General features: G+C 33.2%; 1 protein-coding gene across 4 annotated transcripts in view; it reads right to left on the reverse strand.

Annotated features, from left to right (window-relative positions):
* Positions 1-18,426, reverse strand: part of Nkain2 (sodium/potassium transporting ATPase interacting 2) — a 976,459-nt gene that overhangs the window by 757,321 nt on the left and 200,712 nt on the right. The window contains exon 1 of one of the 4 annotated variants that reach the window (XM_074075279.1): positions 13,657-13,854. The exons of 1 other annotated variant lie outside the window; for it this stretch is intronic. In XM_074075279.1, the coding sequence (XP_073931380.1) occupies positions 13,657-13,755 (99 nt within the window). In that variant the 5' untranslated portion in view covers positions 13,756-13,854. Of the gene's footprint in view, positions 1-13,656; positions 13,868-18,426 lie in introns of those variants that run through there. 2 more of the 4 variants (XM_074075280.1, XM_074075282.1) reach the window with 2 other exon arrangements.

Here is an 18,426-nt window from a genome sequence, read left to right on the forward strand (position 1 = left end):
AGAGAAGAGAGAAGAAAGGAGGTATTACTAAAAATGTACTCAATTTTTTCCTTTCAATCATTTTACTACCTTGCTTTTTGAGCTATAAGCTTTCTTCTCTGGTTAAGTTATTGAATGTTATACAAATACCGGTCTGAGCCTCGGGTATTAAATTTAAGAAAAAAGAGTTTTTGTTTCTTCCCCCGCCTCATCCACATAACTTCTCCTTTCCTTCCTCTCTCTCCCCTCATCATCCCCTTTCATCTCTTTCCTCTCCCCTCATGTTTTCTCTTCATCCCTCATCCTTCCCTCTCTTTTGAAATTGCTTCTATTCTACTTTTGGTAATTTCATTTGCCTGCCCTTTTTCATTATCTAAATTCAGATCACTAGAGCCACAGATGAACCAAAAGAGTTAACTTCCCATATAGGGCCTATCTCACATATTTCCTCCATTATAACACCTATATTTTTCTGACTTTCCTTATCCTTATGTTAACTGAAAGCAATCTCTACTATTCTTTGAATACCACTAGTACTTTTTTTGGTAAGATAACTTAGGGCACTTTTCATATTCTGCAATCTGATATAGTTCTTGCACAAACACCTTATCCTTTCTATATAGATTATTTTGCAAAATGAACCTTTGGGGAAAATGTTTCATTAATTTTTTTGCCTAATTTTTATATTTTATTAAGTTTATAAGTTTTATATTGTGCTCTATATCAAAGATTAGAACTTCTTTTGGTTACTCCCTTAATAAAAATATATGCCAATTTAGTACCTTTTCTAGAGGAATTTTGCATCAAGAGACATCCAAGTAAAATGCTTAGGAATGTACATATCTGTGTAGATACAAAATTTGTCGTTCTCAACATTATTTTCCTAGTAAGGCGGGCTTTTATACCTTTGTAAATTTTATCAATAAGGGCCTACCTGTGCATCATTTGACCAGAGGCAGAACAAATAAAGTATACTTTTTGGGTTTTAGGCACAAAATGTTAGTTTGTAATTCTAGCATTTTTAAAAATTTACCTGCAATATAGATTTAGTATGTGACATTCTGGTGAAGAACTGTTGTTTTAAAAGATGATGTTGAAAATAATTATCCAAATTCCTCTTAGCATGGTTACATATACTCAGCCTTACTGTTTCTGAATTAAATATTTATTTTAAGACTTTGAGTGTTTCCCACAAATGATATGCACAGGACTGTATTAATTCAAATATAAGCTTTCCTAATATTTTCATGCATTAAAATAAATGATATTTCCACATTCTCAATTCCACTGTCCATAAGCAGTTACTTTGATATTTAATATGTATTCTCAAATTTGTTTTTGTTCCTCTGGAAAAATGAACATATTATTGTTTTATTTAGGTGCTTTTTTGTGTATGCCTTTGAAAAGTAGACTTGAGTAATGGAAATTTCTTAATTTAGTTGCTATTTTTAGTGAAAATTATCCATATACCAACCATGCATGTTGATGCATGGTGATATTATTCTCTCTTTATACCTGGATCTTATTTTATCATTTTACCAATCCATTCACCAATTAATGGACATGAGAGTGAACAATTAATAGCTACAAACAGCACCAAACAACGAGTTTCTTCATCTATATTTTTTCTTTATGAAACTTTATTTAATTTTTCCTTTTAGAACTGGACTTTATTTATAAGGGTCATTTTTTCTCATACTACTTCATGATCTGAGGACCAAAATATTTTAACAAATTAAATTGTGGACATGGAATATGCTAGCTCATTTTATCAAAATAAAATATACCCATTTTTAGAAAGGATTTAGCATTTGAAAGCACATGAGAAAAATTACGACAATGTTTTTATCACTGAGTAAAGAATATAAATTTGCTAGTCACCTCAAGGAGAACCTCACTGAAGGTGAGGTTTTGTGTGTCTTTTATATATCTTTTATATCCCTCAATAAGGGTTGGTAATGATTGTGTCACTTTTGATGCTTTGACTTTTCTTCTTTAATAGCATGAGTTCTACCTAGCCCCCTCAACTGTAAGAAGCTAAATTATATAACCCTTATCTCCTTTGACCTTTTTTTGGTTACAACTAACCCAATGCTTCTACAAAGGCCAAAATTAAAGTCATCCCATGACTGTTAAATGAACTTAACCAATTCAATCAAATAATTTTGGTCCCCTTCATTGTATACCATTCTGAATCTTTGTATCACAAACTTAGTTTCTTCCCAAGATGTCTAATGGAGAAAGGTTACTCGCAATTAACAGAATAAATGTCCATTTGTAATATATAATGCTATTTATCAATGTTATTTATGATGCATGATTAATAAAAATAGTAGTTTTTATATTCACATATAACTGTCTTTGAAGCCAGTAATAATCATTTTTACACATGCTTCATCCCTTTTCTCCAAAAAGCTCTAAGCACCTGGTAGACATTATCTAATTAATCCTAATGCATGCAGAGGCTCTGAGGGGGTGTTTAGGAAGGCAAAAATGTCTATGAAGTTCACCATGACTATCATTAAAATATTATCTGTTCAAAGGCATGTGCAAAACACGAGCCTTTAGCCACAGTAATTCACTTAACATAATTTAAATAACTTGCAAATTAAAATGGATTTCTATTGATTCATGTTTTTCTCTTTCTCTTTACAAATCTAAAAGACAAAAAAAAAGCATTTAAAATTTGTTTCATCTGCAAAAATTCTGAAACCACTCATTGCTTCAACTGGTACACTTGATTCTACAGTTTTGGTACTAATTTTCAAGGCTGTATTATTTAAAACTGTAAAGGTAAAAAAGTAAGGAATGAATAAAACACTTTTGAGTTAATTGTATATAAAAAATTCTGCATTTAAGTAAATGAATATTCCTACCTAAACTAAGAAATAAGATGATTTTAAAATAAGTAAACGCATTTAGTTTGTCTTCTTTGTGCTGGCAAATATTGACCATTTATTTAGCTTACTGAAACACACAGGTGGGAGAGATTCAGGTTATAGAACACAAAATAAACTATCCTCTTTGTACTTCACAATTTACCATATTAAAACAGAAGAGTGATGCTGATACTGATCCTCTGTGTTACAAGAATGTGATCCATCACAATTTCACTGAATGCAAGATTATATATTTGACTTCTTCTGTTGACACCTCTCCCAACATACTGATCAGTTACAGTAAATTGAATCTCCTTGGTGTAAGCTCCATGAGTAAAACACTACACCTTCTTTGGCAAGACTCATCACCTTTACAGAAGTGCTGCAATGTATGGAGCGCTCCACAAAAATATAAACTTAATAGGGTCAAGGATGACATTTCACTCTTCAGTTCCCAAGTGGTTCACTGTTTGGCACAGTATTCGATTCATTCTGACTGATGGATGGCGGCTTTACTAAATAGAAAGGTGAAGTAGTCCCATTTGTTGGCTTTAACTTCTGGTTCTTTTCACAAACCCAGTGGAGCTCTAACATCTGGGAGAGATAGGGACAATATAGAGTAGCCACAGGAGTTTCAGAGCCTCCATGGCATCTTATAGCATATATTTGAGGACATTTCAATACATTGTATTCAGTTGAGAATGAACTGCTACCTTCCATAATCATTTTTTTCATTATTCTTCATTTACTATATGCTACAAACCATGCTTGGTTTATAATGTATAAAAGCCCTTCTTGTAATTTTAAGATATTAGAATTTCTACCATCATGAAAATAAATACATATAAGTGAGTCAAAAATTTTCCAAGGGTAAGTTAACTTAAAAGCAATGTTGACTATAGTAACAAAATCTTTAAAAATTATATGATCTTATAAATAATAGAACTAAATTCTAAACAATAAACCCAATAAAGATGCATGTTTTTAAATAGTTCTTACATAGACTCTTTAAGAACATTTGATACATTCATATCATAAACCATATTCAATTTAGTGTTCCAGCCTTTGATGATCAATAGAGTCTAGAATATAGACCTAAGATGATTGAGACTTGCACTTAGGAATATTAGTCTAACAGTAACTTAAGTAGTTTTCTGTGTGCCTCCAAAAAATATTGCTTTTCCCTGTTTACTTTCCTGTTGACAACTGAGCTTTACAATAATTCTTCATTTCAAAATGAAATATGTTTCCAATCAATTGATAAACATCACTGGGATTCAAAAATATCCCCAAGAGTTTAGAGCCCAGAAGGCATTTTATTCTTTTGCATATTTTCACAGTAACTGTCAGTTTTGTGTAGACATTGGCAGTTCCCCCTCTATTTCAAAGAAAGATTCATCATTCAGAAAGGAATGTTTATGCATATCGTCTTAACAGTAGGGAAGCACATTCCTCTTGAAATAGTTAAATCTTTTCATTCTCATTATATGTTATAAGGAAACCTGCTTACTTGTATCCACACAAAACAGGTGATCTCCAGGGGTCAGTCTAGCCTTTCTTCTCATTTAGTACAGTCATAGAACTATTTCAGCCACTCTAATAGGTTCTTTGCCCATCTATGTAGCAATTACTTTCAATGCTATAATTCTAACTCAGATCTCTTTCAATTGCCTATAAAATTCCATTAGAGAAATTTTCCCAAGCATAATTATAACATGCTTTCCCAATTCAAAACTTCCCCTGGATCTCCAGTGAATTAGAGGAATAAGTCCAAAAATCCAAACTCAGACTTTTTTTCTGATGTAATCCTGTGCCAATTTACATTCTCAACTCTAGGAGTTTTACCTGCTTTGAATCCTGTGAATCACGGGCTGCTTTTGTCTCTGGAGTTTTCTCATGTCATTTTCCTTGCCTGTAATGTCCTTTTCTCCCCTCATCCAACTGGTAACCACACACTCAGCTGTAAGAGTTACTTCCTCTTTTAAGAAGGGAGTCCTTTCCATAGTTATATCATGATAGAATCAGTAACTTGAATAGTCAATTTTTTCCTTTATATTTCTTTATCAAGACACTAGAATATACCTTTGACAGAAGCATTTTTATTCATCACATATCCTGCCTCAAGGCTCTCTTCCCTCTTCACTTTCACTTTCCTGCTTTTGAAAAGATACATCCGCAACTACACTATTTTCTCCCTTCCTATATCTTTTTCACATTTTTCTATAATTCTCAATGAATTTTAAAATACCATGAACTAAAACAGCTTGAAGACAAATTATGTTGGGAGTGAGACCCATTACAATTCAAAATACGTGTAAGGATGGATGATAGGATCATTCCATTTCTTATCCCAAACTCAAGTCCTCAATCAAAATGTAGATTATTTTCTCTTTATACAATATTACAAATGACCATTTGAATATATTTTTCTGGATTTAGAAAACTCATTCTGGCATAAATAGATTAGAGCAATCATATTTCTTTGTGATTTGTATTCTTCAGAAAAAGAAAGGCATCAAGCTTAGTATGAATTTTTCTCAGTTTTTTTTTCTAGTCCTTTCGATGTTTTTCTGCTTTAGATACCTGTCTTTTTGTGATTCTACTACTCCATAACATTGTATATTCTCCTATTGTTCTTTTTCTTCACAGCATATTGAAGGTTTATTACCATTTTTAGGAATCTAATTTATTAGTAGATTTCTGTATTTAATGACCTGTTCACACTCAGTTGTTCTGTTTTTTTCTGTAAGATAACAGTGAATAATTTACTTAACACATTTCTAAGCTGACCCATTTTTCATGCTTATATCAATCAGTACAAAGAATTGCTCTGCAGTTTCTTGAAATATCTTAGCTATTTTCTCAACTCTTAGATACATTCTCAAAAATCAGATATTTTACTAGAAATCACCCTATTTTCTAGAATTATAAAATTTAGAAAATACATCTATTTTAAGAAGATGATTTACATTGTTAAAGCCTATTAAATATTTGTCTTTGATATATTTAGAATTCAAGCAGTCATCAAATCCTCCCAGATGCATAAGATGCTTTAAAATTAATGGGAATTGCTGATTCTTCATGTATATAATTTTATATGGCCATAATGTTTCATTATCAAGTATGCTATTTAAGTATGTTAAATAGCATATCACATATATGTGCAAATTGGTAGTTTAAGAATATATAAATTGGGATAGGGATGTAGACCAATGGTAGACTGAATGCTTCCTGTGCAAGGGTCTGGATCCCATCTCCACAATGCAAAAAAAAAAAAAAAAAAGAAAACCATACCTACAAATAAAATATTAGTAAATATAACCTAATCTTTCTTTGATTTTTCTTACCAGGTACACATCAACATCACCTCAGAAATATTATCAGGAGCATCAGTTAACACAAATGCATCTACATGGTGGAAGTGATGGGGCATTAAAAACTGAGATTCATCAATATTTCTGTCTGTGTTTGGTGCCAGAGTTCAAGTTTAGGACCTGGTACGTGTTAAGTACACCTTGTCTTACTGAATTACAATCAGTTAAATCCATAATGCATACTAGTAAATGAAACAAATAGAATAACAATCTAAATATAGTTTATAAACATGTGAACATGTATGTATCTATGGGGAAAATAAAGGAAAACCAGTCCAAATAAGAGTTGCTATGGTTTGGATAACTTGGCCCAAAGGACCCATGAATTAAAGGCCTTGTCCCTAGGTGGGCACTATGGGAAGTACTTGAACCTTTAGAAGGTGGGGTCTAGTGGGAGGTCATTAGCTCAGTGGAGGCATGCTCCCAAGAGGATTTCTTACTGTTTCTCTTTTTGATTCCTGGCCAGCTGTGATGTGAGCAGTTTTGCTCTGTCACATGCTGCCAGCATGAGGTGCCACCTTACCACAAGTCTGAAACAATGAGACATATCAATTACTGACTTGAACCTTCAAAACTGTGAGCCAAAATAAACCTTCTTTTCTTTCTAAGTTAATTATCTTAAGTATTTCATTATAGTAACATGAAGCTGAAAAACATAATAGTAATTTCTGGAAAATGGAAGGATAGTCTACAAAAGAAATTTTGTTCAAGTTCACCAAAAAATTGATTCAAACACCAGGCTTACATATAAAAAAAGAAAAGAAAAGAAAAGGAACCAAAAATAGTTTGGTTCCTTTGATTAGGGTATAGTTTAATATTCTTTGTGTATTTTGGGTTATATCCCTCCCTTTAGGAGCAAGAAGAACAGCCATGGAGGGAAGGTATAGAAGTACTCTCATGGGGATAGGAGTGTCAGAAAAAGCACTGGAATGTATGGAGGCAAGCCTGCCAGGAATTCTGGTGTTTAATTCCACAGAGAAATCACAGATGTTTAAGATTGAAGCAGTATTATTGATAACTGATACAATGGCCATATCATTCTAAAAGTGCTCAAATACACCGGAATCACAAAGTTCAGCTGGACCCAGTTAGCATTTGATTCAAATGCCGAAGATCCTGAGAACTCAGGAAGGAAATTTCAGGTCTATCAAAATAAGAAATAACACCTTCTAGGCAAGACACTCCTTATTATTTCTATAGCAATAAGATGAGTAATGCTGGATGCCAAGAGACAGACTGATCAAAGGTCTTCACTCTCTCTTTATCACTGTTACGTCCATTGCTAAAAATTAGCCTGGTATTACCCATACTGCCCTTGCCCTCTGCTTACAGAAGGAATTAGTCACTCTCCAAAATATCTTAGGTAACAAAGCTGGTATTGTTCATTGCATCACTGAAGAATGATGACAGATGGGTGGCCTGGATTTACAGCCTCTGAAAAGGCACAAAGGAGAAGCTCCATATTCTATACTGTTTTCCTTCATGTGATATTGTGGGGTCCAGGACAGCATTTTCAACTCATTAAGACCATGTGGTTTATTCACTACACATTGAAAGATTAATTTCCCCACTTTTTAATTATAGTCTATATTTTAGTTTCTCTGCATTGCATACATATGTGAAAAGCAAAACTATTTACTTTTGACTGAATGTGTAATACATGAGAGTTACAGATAATGTACATAGCAAAATACAGGCTTTATTTTAAGAATGTTCCAAGATCTGAGGGACTTCAGATAGAGGAGGGCAATTTCACTTCAGTAAAGCTATGGTTTCTGTGAGAAAGAAAGTGTGTCTTATAGCAAATCCAAAGACTTCCAAGACCCACATATGGGACTTATCTGAGTGTTTTCCAGCACAGGAAAGTAACCCAATTGTAAAGAGTTAAAGAGAAAATGGAAGTAGTTCACGTAATGCCTTTTTGTTCCTAACCTAAGATTGGACATATGAACTCTGGTCTGACATGCATAATAAGCTTTCTATAAAATAGGAATGGCATTTTTGATAGTTTGATACACCCTCTGTCATAATGATGACACCATAGAACTCCTACTTTACTCTTTGGCAGCTTTTCAGCAAGCACTTCAGAAAGCTAGTTTTAGAGCTCACTCATAACATGGAAAAGACCGGTGAGCCAAGTCTACATCTTTATGCTCAGTAGCAGAAGCTTATCTCCCATAGCATTATATCTATGGACCAGTCATTTCCAACATTTAGCCTCTGTGAAAAGAATCTCAACAATTTGTTAAAATTCAGCTTGCTATCCACCAACCCTAGAATTTGGAGGTTTTTTTGTATTTTTAATAAGATCTCAGGTGATTCAGGGATCACATCTTAGAAAGTGTTGCTACACAAAGAGCTTGGAAATTTATACCATGGTTCATTGACTACCTAATTTACACATTATCTTTTCCTTCATTTGTCTTCCCTCCTTTCTTTTTTCTCCTTTCTCTCCCATTTTCCACAAACTATGTTTTATTTGAAAGCTGTACTCATGAGTCAGTTGGTAGAGTCCTGGATATCTGAAGAATGCTGTTTCTTTACCAAACACATAGGGAGAAAAAAATGTGCCACTACATCAGATCATCTCTATCACTTAATTTACACTTTCTTCCTCTGAAACCAACTGTATTACGAAATGTTCAAATGGCTTACACAGAATCAACATGGGTCAAGTGATCAAGAGAGTCTGGGAAATTCTAGGCTAAGCAAAGTTACACAAATTTATTTATTGGACAACTTGTTAAGAGTATTAAATGAGTTAACATGCATGGTGAATCTCCAAGCTGTAATGATATTTACCATTCATAGACCTTATTTCATTATGGAACTTTTTTTTATGGTGGAAACCAGTATTCTGAAAACAAAAAATATAAAATAGTATTATTTTCCATAAGGGCTCAGATAAGTGATTGGATTAAACTAAGTAGGATCAATTATCTTTTAAATCACTTCAGAAAGAAAAGTATTATTTGTATAGTAGGACATCATATGTATATATAAAAAGATTGATTTTTAAGATAACTTTACTTCAATACATTTAAACCCAAAATTGAAGTCAGATTTCATCAAACCTATTATCAACCCAAAATTCCTGAAAACATGCAGAAAAAAATGAAATACATTGTTCTTTTTCCTCTTTTAAACTAGGTTGCTATTATTAGAATGCCTGCTAATTCGTTCATTTATTCTGTACTTGAGCTAAGCCAGGGGCTTACAAAAGACAAGTTTCAATTTCTTTAGACAGACCCAAATCTTAAATGAAATTTGTGAATTTCATAATTATTTTAATTTAAACTCAGACTTGTCCCTCTAGTAATATATCAAAAGATTATTAAGCTATTAAGTTAAACATTGGATATTTACTAAAGGGGTCAGAGATTGAAAAAGATTACTATTAGTAACCTTTTAAAACCATAATGTATCAATTTCAAATTACAGAACATGGTTTAAATGTCATTTATACATTAGAATAAGCTGAAACACATAATCACCTTCTCCATGAATCACCACTTAGCCTCATTTTCTATCCACCGGCACAGACAAAGGTTACTAGGCTATAGACCTTGTTTTCTATTTGGTGAGCATTAAGTACTTAATTTTGAGGATTTTACTGATCTCTTATACAAGGGCATACACAACTGTTTTCTAAACAAGAGGGTAAAACGTGTTATTTGTAAGAACCTCTATAAAGATTGCCTCTCCCTGTGAATGTGTTTAATATTAATTGGAGGTGTAAAATAGATCAGTTCTTATCTCTTTGTATGGTATTGCATAAATTATATAAAACTCCATTTTTCAATGGCAAAGCAACATTCATCCTTTCATTCATTCACTCATGCATTTAGCCAGAGTATTTATTCAGCTCCAATGATATTAGACAGGCTATCAGTCCAAAGAACAAAGACATTAATCAGAAATTTACTACAATGCATGTAGAATATTAGATTATAGTACATATAAATGATTTTGAACATATAAGGAAATAATTATATAGAAAGGTGAGTGGTAATGCACCTTTGTAAGGAACAGACAGCTTTTTGATGAGCCCATAAAATTAACTAAACTGGTTAACTCCAGGTACAAAGGTAAATCTTTTACACTTTCCATCAGAAAATTCAGTTGAGGGTGCCTGTGTGAGTCAAGGTATGGTGAAGATTGACTCTTGCTTCTTTTCCTTATACCGATTATGTGTACTCAACTTTAGTTCTACTGATTAAAGGGACATTTTCCTCTGATTTTACTTCTCTAGTACAAGTAAGAAAATTCCACCCTTAACATCTTTCAGTGATAATTCGAAGATGTTGCAGAAAACACAGATAATGGATCAGTACTCAGAAGAAAGATTAGTGCACTGTCATAGCAATTGACCTGAAAAGTAGGTCAAAATACCACTTAAATTCTGTCCATGTGAATGGCCTAGCTTAATACACAAGAAATGTTTTTTCTTTCTTTGGAAAAATTTGAGAACAGGAGGGTGAAACAGGACAACGTGGGGGGGTGATAGCAGTGTGTGTAGGGGGGGGAGAAGTGTGAAAAGGGTGTAGGAGAGTGAATATGGTGGAAATACTGTGAATTTAAATTGAAAAAAGATACCTGTTGAAACTATTCCAGGATGGGGAGGAGGGAGAATAAAGGAAAATGGTGGAGGGGGGTGAATTCAAGCATAATATATATGATATAAGAACCTTTGTAAATGCTACAATGTGCCCCTACCCAGCACAACAATTTTAAAAAATGCTGAAGGAGCCTCACAGGGCTCTACAGGGGCTGTAACCACAGTGTGTGCGGAACCACAACAGATTGTGTGTCATGCAAAGCCATGGGAAGAATGGGTACAATCTTCAGAAATAACATCAGTCTTTGGGACTGGTTACTTGCAGTTCTGTTCAAAGAAATGTCTATAACAGCAGTTACTGAGAGGAGAGCCCCTTCTCAGGGCAGTTCTTAATGGTCCTTCGGTAAACTGGACATTTTCTGAGATGGGAAAGCAATGGAGTAAAGTTTAGACTAATACCAACCTGACGTCTATAGAAACCATTTCTGTAGTTTTTATACTTGGGTGATTTTACTACTTAATTTGAAGAGCCCTTAGAATTTTGCTTATGGTTAAAAATTACTACTTCTGCTTTGGTTGCAAAACTAACTTAATCATTAATAGTGACCACATAAAATATCAGGGCCATTTTGTAAAAGTGTACCATGTAATTATGAGAAATTACAATCCTGCTGGTTAATGCAATTATAAAAAGGGAAAAAACAGAAAAGAACATAAATGTTTCACAAGGAGCCCTAGAGATCATCGCCTCTTCCTGTATAATATAAGAGTACAAAAATATTAAATAATAATCTGCTGAAAGTTACAAGCAACTGGTTAAGGATTAAAAAAACAGAGGTGTTGACTGCCAGTCCAAGTCTCTTGTCATTGTGTCAATTTACGTAAGCAAATGTTTATGTCTAGAATGCTTGTCTAGGTAATGATGGAACAGATATTTCCCACATTTGCAGTACATTATAATATGCCTTGCTTTCCATTTACCAGGGACACCAGTACTCTGTACCATGTAGGACCCATAGTTGTTCAGTACCCCACACACATACTGACTGCCAGTGAAGAACATCTCACTCCTCCTTTGTCCTTAGTGCCTCACACTGTGTTGTACACATATTAATATTCAAAATAGATTTTTAAATAACTCCACAAAATTACTAGATGAATAAATGAATTCAGTAAAGTTGCAAGATGTAAAAATTAGCATTTCTATTCATTAAATAATGCCTACCTGAAAATGAAATCCAGAAAAATGTATCATTTAAATAGTATCAAAAAATTAAATACTTGAAAATAAATATAACCAAGTAATGAAACATTTATACAATGAAAACTATACATTGATTAAAGAAACTTAGGAAGACACAAGAATGGGAGGATACACCACACTGTGATTTAAAAAATTAATATTGTTAAAATGTGTGTAATACCCAAAGCAATATACAGATTCAATGCAATCCCTCTAAAATTTCCAATGTTATTCTTCACAGAAATGGAAAAAGCAGTGCTGAAATTTATATGCAATCACACACAAATAAAAGGAAATGAAAACCTCAATAATCAAGGAAATCCTGAGAAAGAAAAACAAATTTAGAGCATCACACTTCCTGCTTTAAAACTATAATACAACACACCTATAGTAATCAATACAAACATTGCTAGCACAGAAACATTTCATAGACCAATAGGATGCATCAAATCCCAGAAATAAGTCTAGCATATATAGTCAACTAATAACCACCAAGGACATTATGAGGACACAGTGGGGAAAGTATAGATTCTTCTTCAGTCGATGTTATTGAGAAAACTGGATTTCCAGAGTAAAAAGCGAGTATAAGTCTTGAAACTATAAAACTCATAAAAGAGAACACAGGTAAAAATTTCCTTGATTTTGACTTTAATGATGATTTTTTTATATCACACTAAATCTTAGGCTGTAAAAGTAAAAATAATTAAATGAGACTATCAACTTACAAAGTGTCTACACTGAAAAGGAAAACATCAATACAAAGAAAGTTCAACCCTCATACTGGGAAAAAATACTTGTAAACCACCTACTGGCAATTAACATCCAAAGTTGATTTTAAAAAAAGAAACTCTTGGAATTCAGTAGCAGTAAAACAAACTTATAAAAAATAATGAAGGTCCTCATAGACATTTCTCCAACAAAAACATAAAATGGCCAACAGGTATATGAAAAGGAACTCAATATCAGTAATCACCAGGGAAATGCAAACTAGAATTACTATCAGATATCACATTACATCCATTAGTACAGCTACTATTAAAAAAGATTAGTAAAGTTTTGGACAAGGGTGTGGATAAAAGAGAACCTACACAATGTTGGTGGGACTGTAGATTGGTGCAGTCATTATGGAAAGCAGTATGGAAGTTTCTAAAGAATTTTAAAATAGAATTATTATATACCCCAGCAATCTTTCTTCTCATTATACTACATATCCAAAGGATAGTAAACTACCATGTTTTCAAATTCACTGCATCAATATCCACAACAGACAAAACATATAAGCAACCTAAGCATCTATCAATGTACTAATGGAGAAATAAAATGTTGTTCATATACAGTGGAATATTATTTAGCCTTAAAATAAAAGGTGGAGGTCCTGCCATTTGCCATAACATGAATGGAACTGGGGGACAGTATACTAAGTGAAACATGCCAGAGACAGACAGTTAAAAAAATACAGATATTCAGAGATGGAGAATAAATGCTGAGTTATACGGGGTAGAGGGAGAGGTCAGAACTGTGAAGATGTAGTTCACAAGATATGAATTAGCAGGTGTATGAGATAAACAAGTGTAGGGATCAAATACACAGCATGAAGACTGAAGTTTGTATATATATACATACACTGGTAGTTCTGGGGTTTAAGCTCAAGGCTTCATGCTTGCTAGGCAGGTACTCTATCACTTCAGCCATTGTGCCAACCCTAATTAAAAAAATTTCCATCAAATTGAGATTTTAAGTAGATTTAGCTGCTTTTTTTAAACAAAAAGTATGTAATAAGATAAAAATATTAATTTGGTTTAATAAATAATCATTTACTATATATAAGTATCACATAACATTATTTTGTAAACTTCATATGCACAATAAAATGTACCTAAAATAATAAGCTAAATCAGAAGAAAAAATAAAGTTATTTGAATGCTAAGTATTCTAGGACTGGATGCTTAGCAACCTGCCAAAAACCTGCTTCAAACTCTGTAATCTTTAAAAGCCATCATTCTTAAAAACATGTGATCTTAGGTATCAGGTGGTTGTCTGGTCTGACAGGTGTATTGGAAAATTCTGTTATAAGAGGGATTATTTTTAAAATTCTTAAAATGGATCTTGACTGCCAAAAGGCCATAGTACACCATGTTTATCATGTCTATAAATAATGCTGGACATTTTTCCTTATAAGAAGTTTTGATTTGTATAGAATATAAAATTTTAAATTAGTTGCTGCCATTCAGGTTAGATTTCATTGGTAGGCAACTGGAAGGTTTCAGCACCTTACAAATTTCAGATATTGCCTAATATTTATTTATAAGAGTTAGTGAGAAGCAAATTGTTCTATTAAAAATAATTTAATTCCCCATAAAAATAAAAGAGCTATTGTATGTGTTTAAAAAAAACTAATGCAAATTATTCCACTTGGGATTAACTTCATTCACATGCTTTAATCATTCATCCACCAGAATATGAAAAATATCTTTCAAAAAAAGGGCTAATTTGCAAGGATATAACTATATAAAGTCTCTTTCCATAATATGGATTTTCTAGCTTTCACTTGGACCACTAATTCATTTTTATTTATTTTTTTATTCATTTATTCATATGTGCATACATTGTTTGGGCCATTTGTCCTCCCTGCCCCCAACCCTCTCCCTCTGACCCCAGGCCCCCTCACTTCTAGGCAGAACCTGTTCTGCCCTCTTCTCCAATTTTGTTGAAGAGTAGACATAAGCAATAATAAGAAAGACATAGCATTTTTGCTAGTTGAGATAAAGGTAGCTATACAGAGATTTCTAGCATTGCTTCCATGCACATGTGTATTACAACCTGAACTGATTGTAATCAATCAATTCAGAAGTGACCTCTTTACTACTTCCCAGTCACCTTCCCATAGTGACCGCTGTCGTTTTAAGGTTATTAACTCCTCTGCTGGGGTCCAGGCATGAACCCTGGACTGGGGAATAATGGAGCTTGCAAAGCCTCTCCATAGTAGGAGCTTGCAAAGCCTCTCCTACTGTATTTTTCCCAGGACCTTGTATCTTGACCTTTGTTCCCACATCTCCTTGAAGAAAACAACCTGCTGTGTCTGCATACCAGTCCCCTGATGCAAAACTAGAAAAGGTAACAGAACTATTTGGAGACTCCCTGATGCCAGATTAATCAATACCTTAGATAAGGTGTCCTGCATGCCTTGATGATTCCAGAACTGATGTGTTGCAATTAAGCTTCTATAGCCTTAAGAAAATTAGCCCACCAAACCTCATTCCTTTTACCTTAGATCTAAGAATTGTTGAAGCTTGATTTTTACTTGAGTCTTTTCCTTGTACTGACCTATAAAATAAATACCCTGGCTCAGGTAGGCACTCACGTTTCCTACTAGGAACGTGTAGCACTCCCGATCCCACTTTTCTGTTTTATGTCTACATGTCTGTGTGTGTCTTTTTTCCCATTCCCTGCCGCTCTTAGGTTCACACAGCACACCCACACTGGTCACAAGCACTCCTCTACAGTGGGCACACCTATTCCTCCTATATATGTTCTCCCCTTAGCGTGTGACCCATGTCCAATAATATTATTGCATTTGTTTTAGATTTAAAGTCTGTGTATGAGAGAGAACTAGTTCATTTTTAAATTTCATTCTGATTCTCAATAATTATCTTAAAGGGTAAAAAATTATAAAATAGAGTATTCTGCTTATTTCTATTAACTAGCTCTATATTTAGTATTCATTTGCTTTGAAGATTTTTGTGTACTAATACTATTCACTTCAGCAGTCTGCAACCTTTCAGGTCTCAGAGTTAGTGCAAGACCTATAGTTGTGCCACAAAATGTTCAGGTATGGGCAGATAGCTAATATTTTCTTCAGAAATTGGTTTCTGGTTTCTTTTCTTCACATCAGTGAAGCAAATATTGAAACTAATTTAAATTTTCCTCATTAATGTCAGTGGAATGAAGATATCTGAGTTAACTGGTCTTGTGTATTTTTCTAATTAATGCAGAAGGTTTTGGAGTCTTTATCAGCTGCAGTCTAGGTCACTCAGTAATGTAGTCAGGTGCTCGAGTGCCACATGTGCACAGTCAGAATAGGTATCAAAAGGTAAACCAAATGCCATACTTACTTCTCTTAACACACATCTTTCTGTCTGGCTTCAAAAACCTTGTCAATTACTGAGTAGTAGTTCATTGTGTCACAAAGTACATAAGCACTGGTTTATGTCCCCAAGAATAGACTGAGTGACAGGTGAAGTTTTTTGCTATATCATGCAGGAGAAACACGAGCCTATTATGATGGCCTAATTTTAATCCAGACTTTTCTTATCAGTGATAAACCCAAAGCAATCTAAACTAGTCACTTCCCAACCACTGTGGCAACTCCTAAATATCAAAATATTGGTGGTAAAATGAAATTCTTCCATTTATTCCATTTTTTTAAATCAAGAAGTAACACAAATGCATTCTTTTCAGTTTGTCCAAGTAAGAAAAGGCATGGATATCTTATTTTTTCTTTCCAATGACTTAACCAACTAAAACTGCCAATTGTTAGAAAACAAGTCATTGGAGGAACCATTAGGAATCAGTGAATACCTCTTATTCATATAAATTTAACTTAGTTTCATCAATTTTAAAAAGTATTTACACTTCAATGATTTTATCATTTTCTCAAGTTGAAAGACTGTGAAAGTGAATGAACATATTCATAAACTGTTTTTTCCCTTTTTATTCACTTTCAATACAATCTGATGAGGAACTTTTTTACTTTATTAATAGCAACAAAAACTTATTTTATATTGCCCAGTGTAACTACTTTATAGAAAAACATTAGTGAAATGAACAAATTCAAGCCAAAAATATGAAAATTTTCAACTTGTAGATGGTTTTATTTTAGCTGATAAGAGACTGAAACAATCTTTGCATTTCAAAGCAGGAAAGCAGAGCTAAAAGCTGAATAACAAATTTCAAAGAATGTCAATAGGATAAACTTAAACTATAAATATTTGCATTTAGTTAGAACAAACTCAATTTGGCCTTATGCTTTCAGAATTTCTGCTTATCAACACAGTTTTAAAAGGCAGGAGTTACTTTACTGTTTCAGTTTCCATATCCATAGGCAGTAATGTCCTCAAAATAGTGTGAGATAATATCCAAATAGTTATCTTTAGGGCTGGTAGTGTGGCTCAAGTGCTAGAGCACCTGCCTAGCAAGTGTGAGGTCCTAAGTTCAAACCTCATAGTATCAAATAATTATCATTAGTAGCTCAAGTCATTCAGTTGATATTTGTAGAAGTGGTGTATTCACACTTACGAATCAAATCTAGAAAAGCTCAAAAGATATTGAAAGAGCAATTAACAATCAAGTAATGATGTAAAGTGTCTACTTTGATCCTTACACAGTTAAAGTCACATCACTTTTATTTATAATGAAAACTGCACCAATGTTGTATGCACATGACTTTCTAAAATGTACCTTTTGTTAGTAGACATTTACAAATTTCCCTCCCAATCCGTGAACTATCCAAACTGATGAAAGTACACAAATTAACAGAATAGGAATGGAGTCCAACTATAGTAGACCAATACAGAGTGTAAAAAGAACACTGGAACAGACTGTCTTCCTTTCTGCTACTCTAAGAACATGAATAAACAATTTCACTAGCAATAAAAATAAAAATATTTTTACTGTGAACCTTATTTGAATTACACACTTAATTCTCATGTAATTAAAATCAGTACTACTTATCATCCTCTTTATACAGGTAGGAAGAATAAGATAAAAGTTGCTAGTAACTTAAGAGGACAGCATTGCTTTAAACATTTGTACTCAAGAAATTTCAGCCTAGATAGAGCCACAGCCAAACACAAATGCCAAATAATAAGTCAAAAGCCTTTATCTGAAAACACATATATCATTATTTCCTGGTGAGCATTCAAAGATGTCATCAAGCAAAATCTTAGCACAGAATTTGGTGTTTACCAAATACTTAGTAAATGTTGCCTGATGTAAATAAATAAGTAAAACGAGGAACAAACAAAAGCAACAACAAAAATACAAAAATCTGCAAAATAAAAATTTTTTATTTTGGCAAAGTTGTCAGCAAGAAACCCCTATTATGTAAAAATCTTTGAGATAAGACTGAAGCAGTATATAGAGGAAAATTCATGGTCTTATATGAATTTACTTAACAAGAAAAAATGAAAATAAATCTATTTAACTTGAAAATTGTATAAACCAAGTAGAAAGAAGAAAATAACCCAAGGAAAGCAGAAGGAATATGTAATAGAGATGAAACTAGACAGTAAGGAATTAGAAAACAATAAAGAAATCATACTTAAGAATATTAATGAAACTAGCAAATACTTATACTATATTAAAAAAATCAAGTGTTATTAATTGAAGATCATT

Source organism: Castor canadensis, chromosome 1 (assembly GCF_047511655.1).
Source record: "Castor canadensis chromosome 1, mCasCan1.hap1v2, whole genome shotgun sequence".
NCBI classification, from domain to species: Eukaryota; Metazoa; Chordata; class Mammalia; order Rodentia; family Castoridae; genus Castor; species Castor canadensis.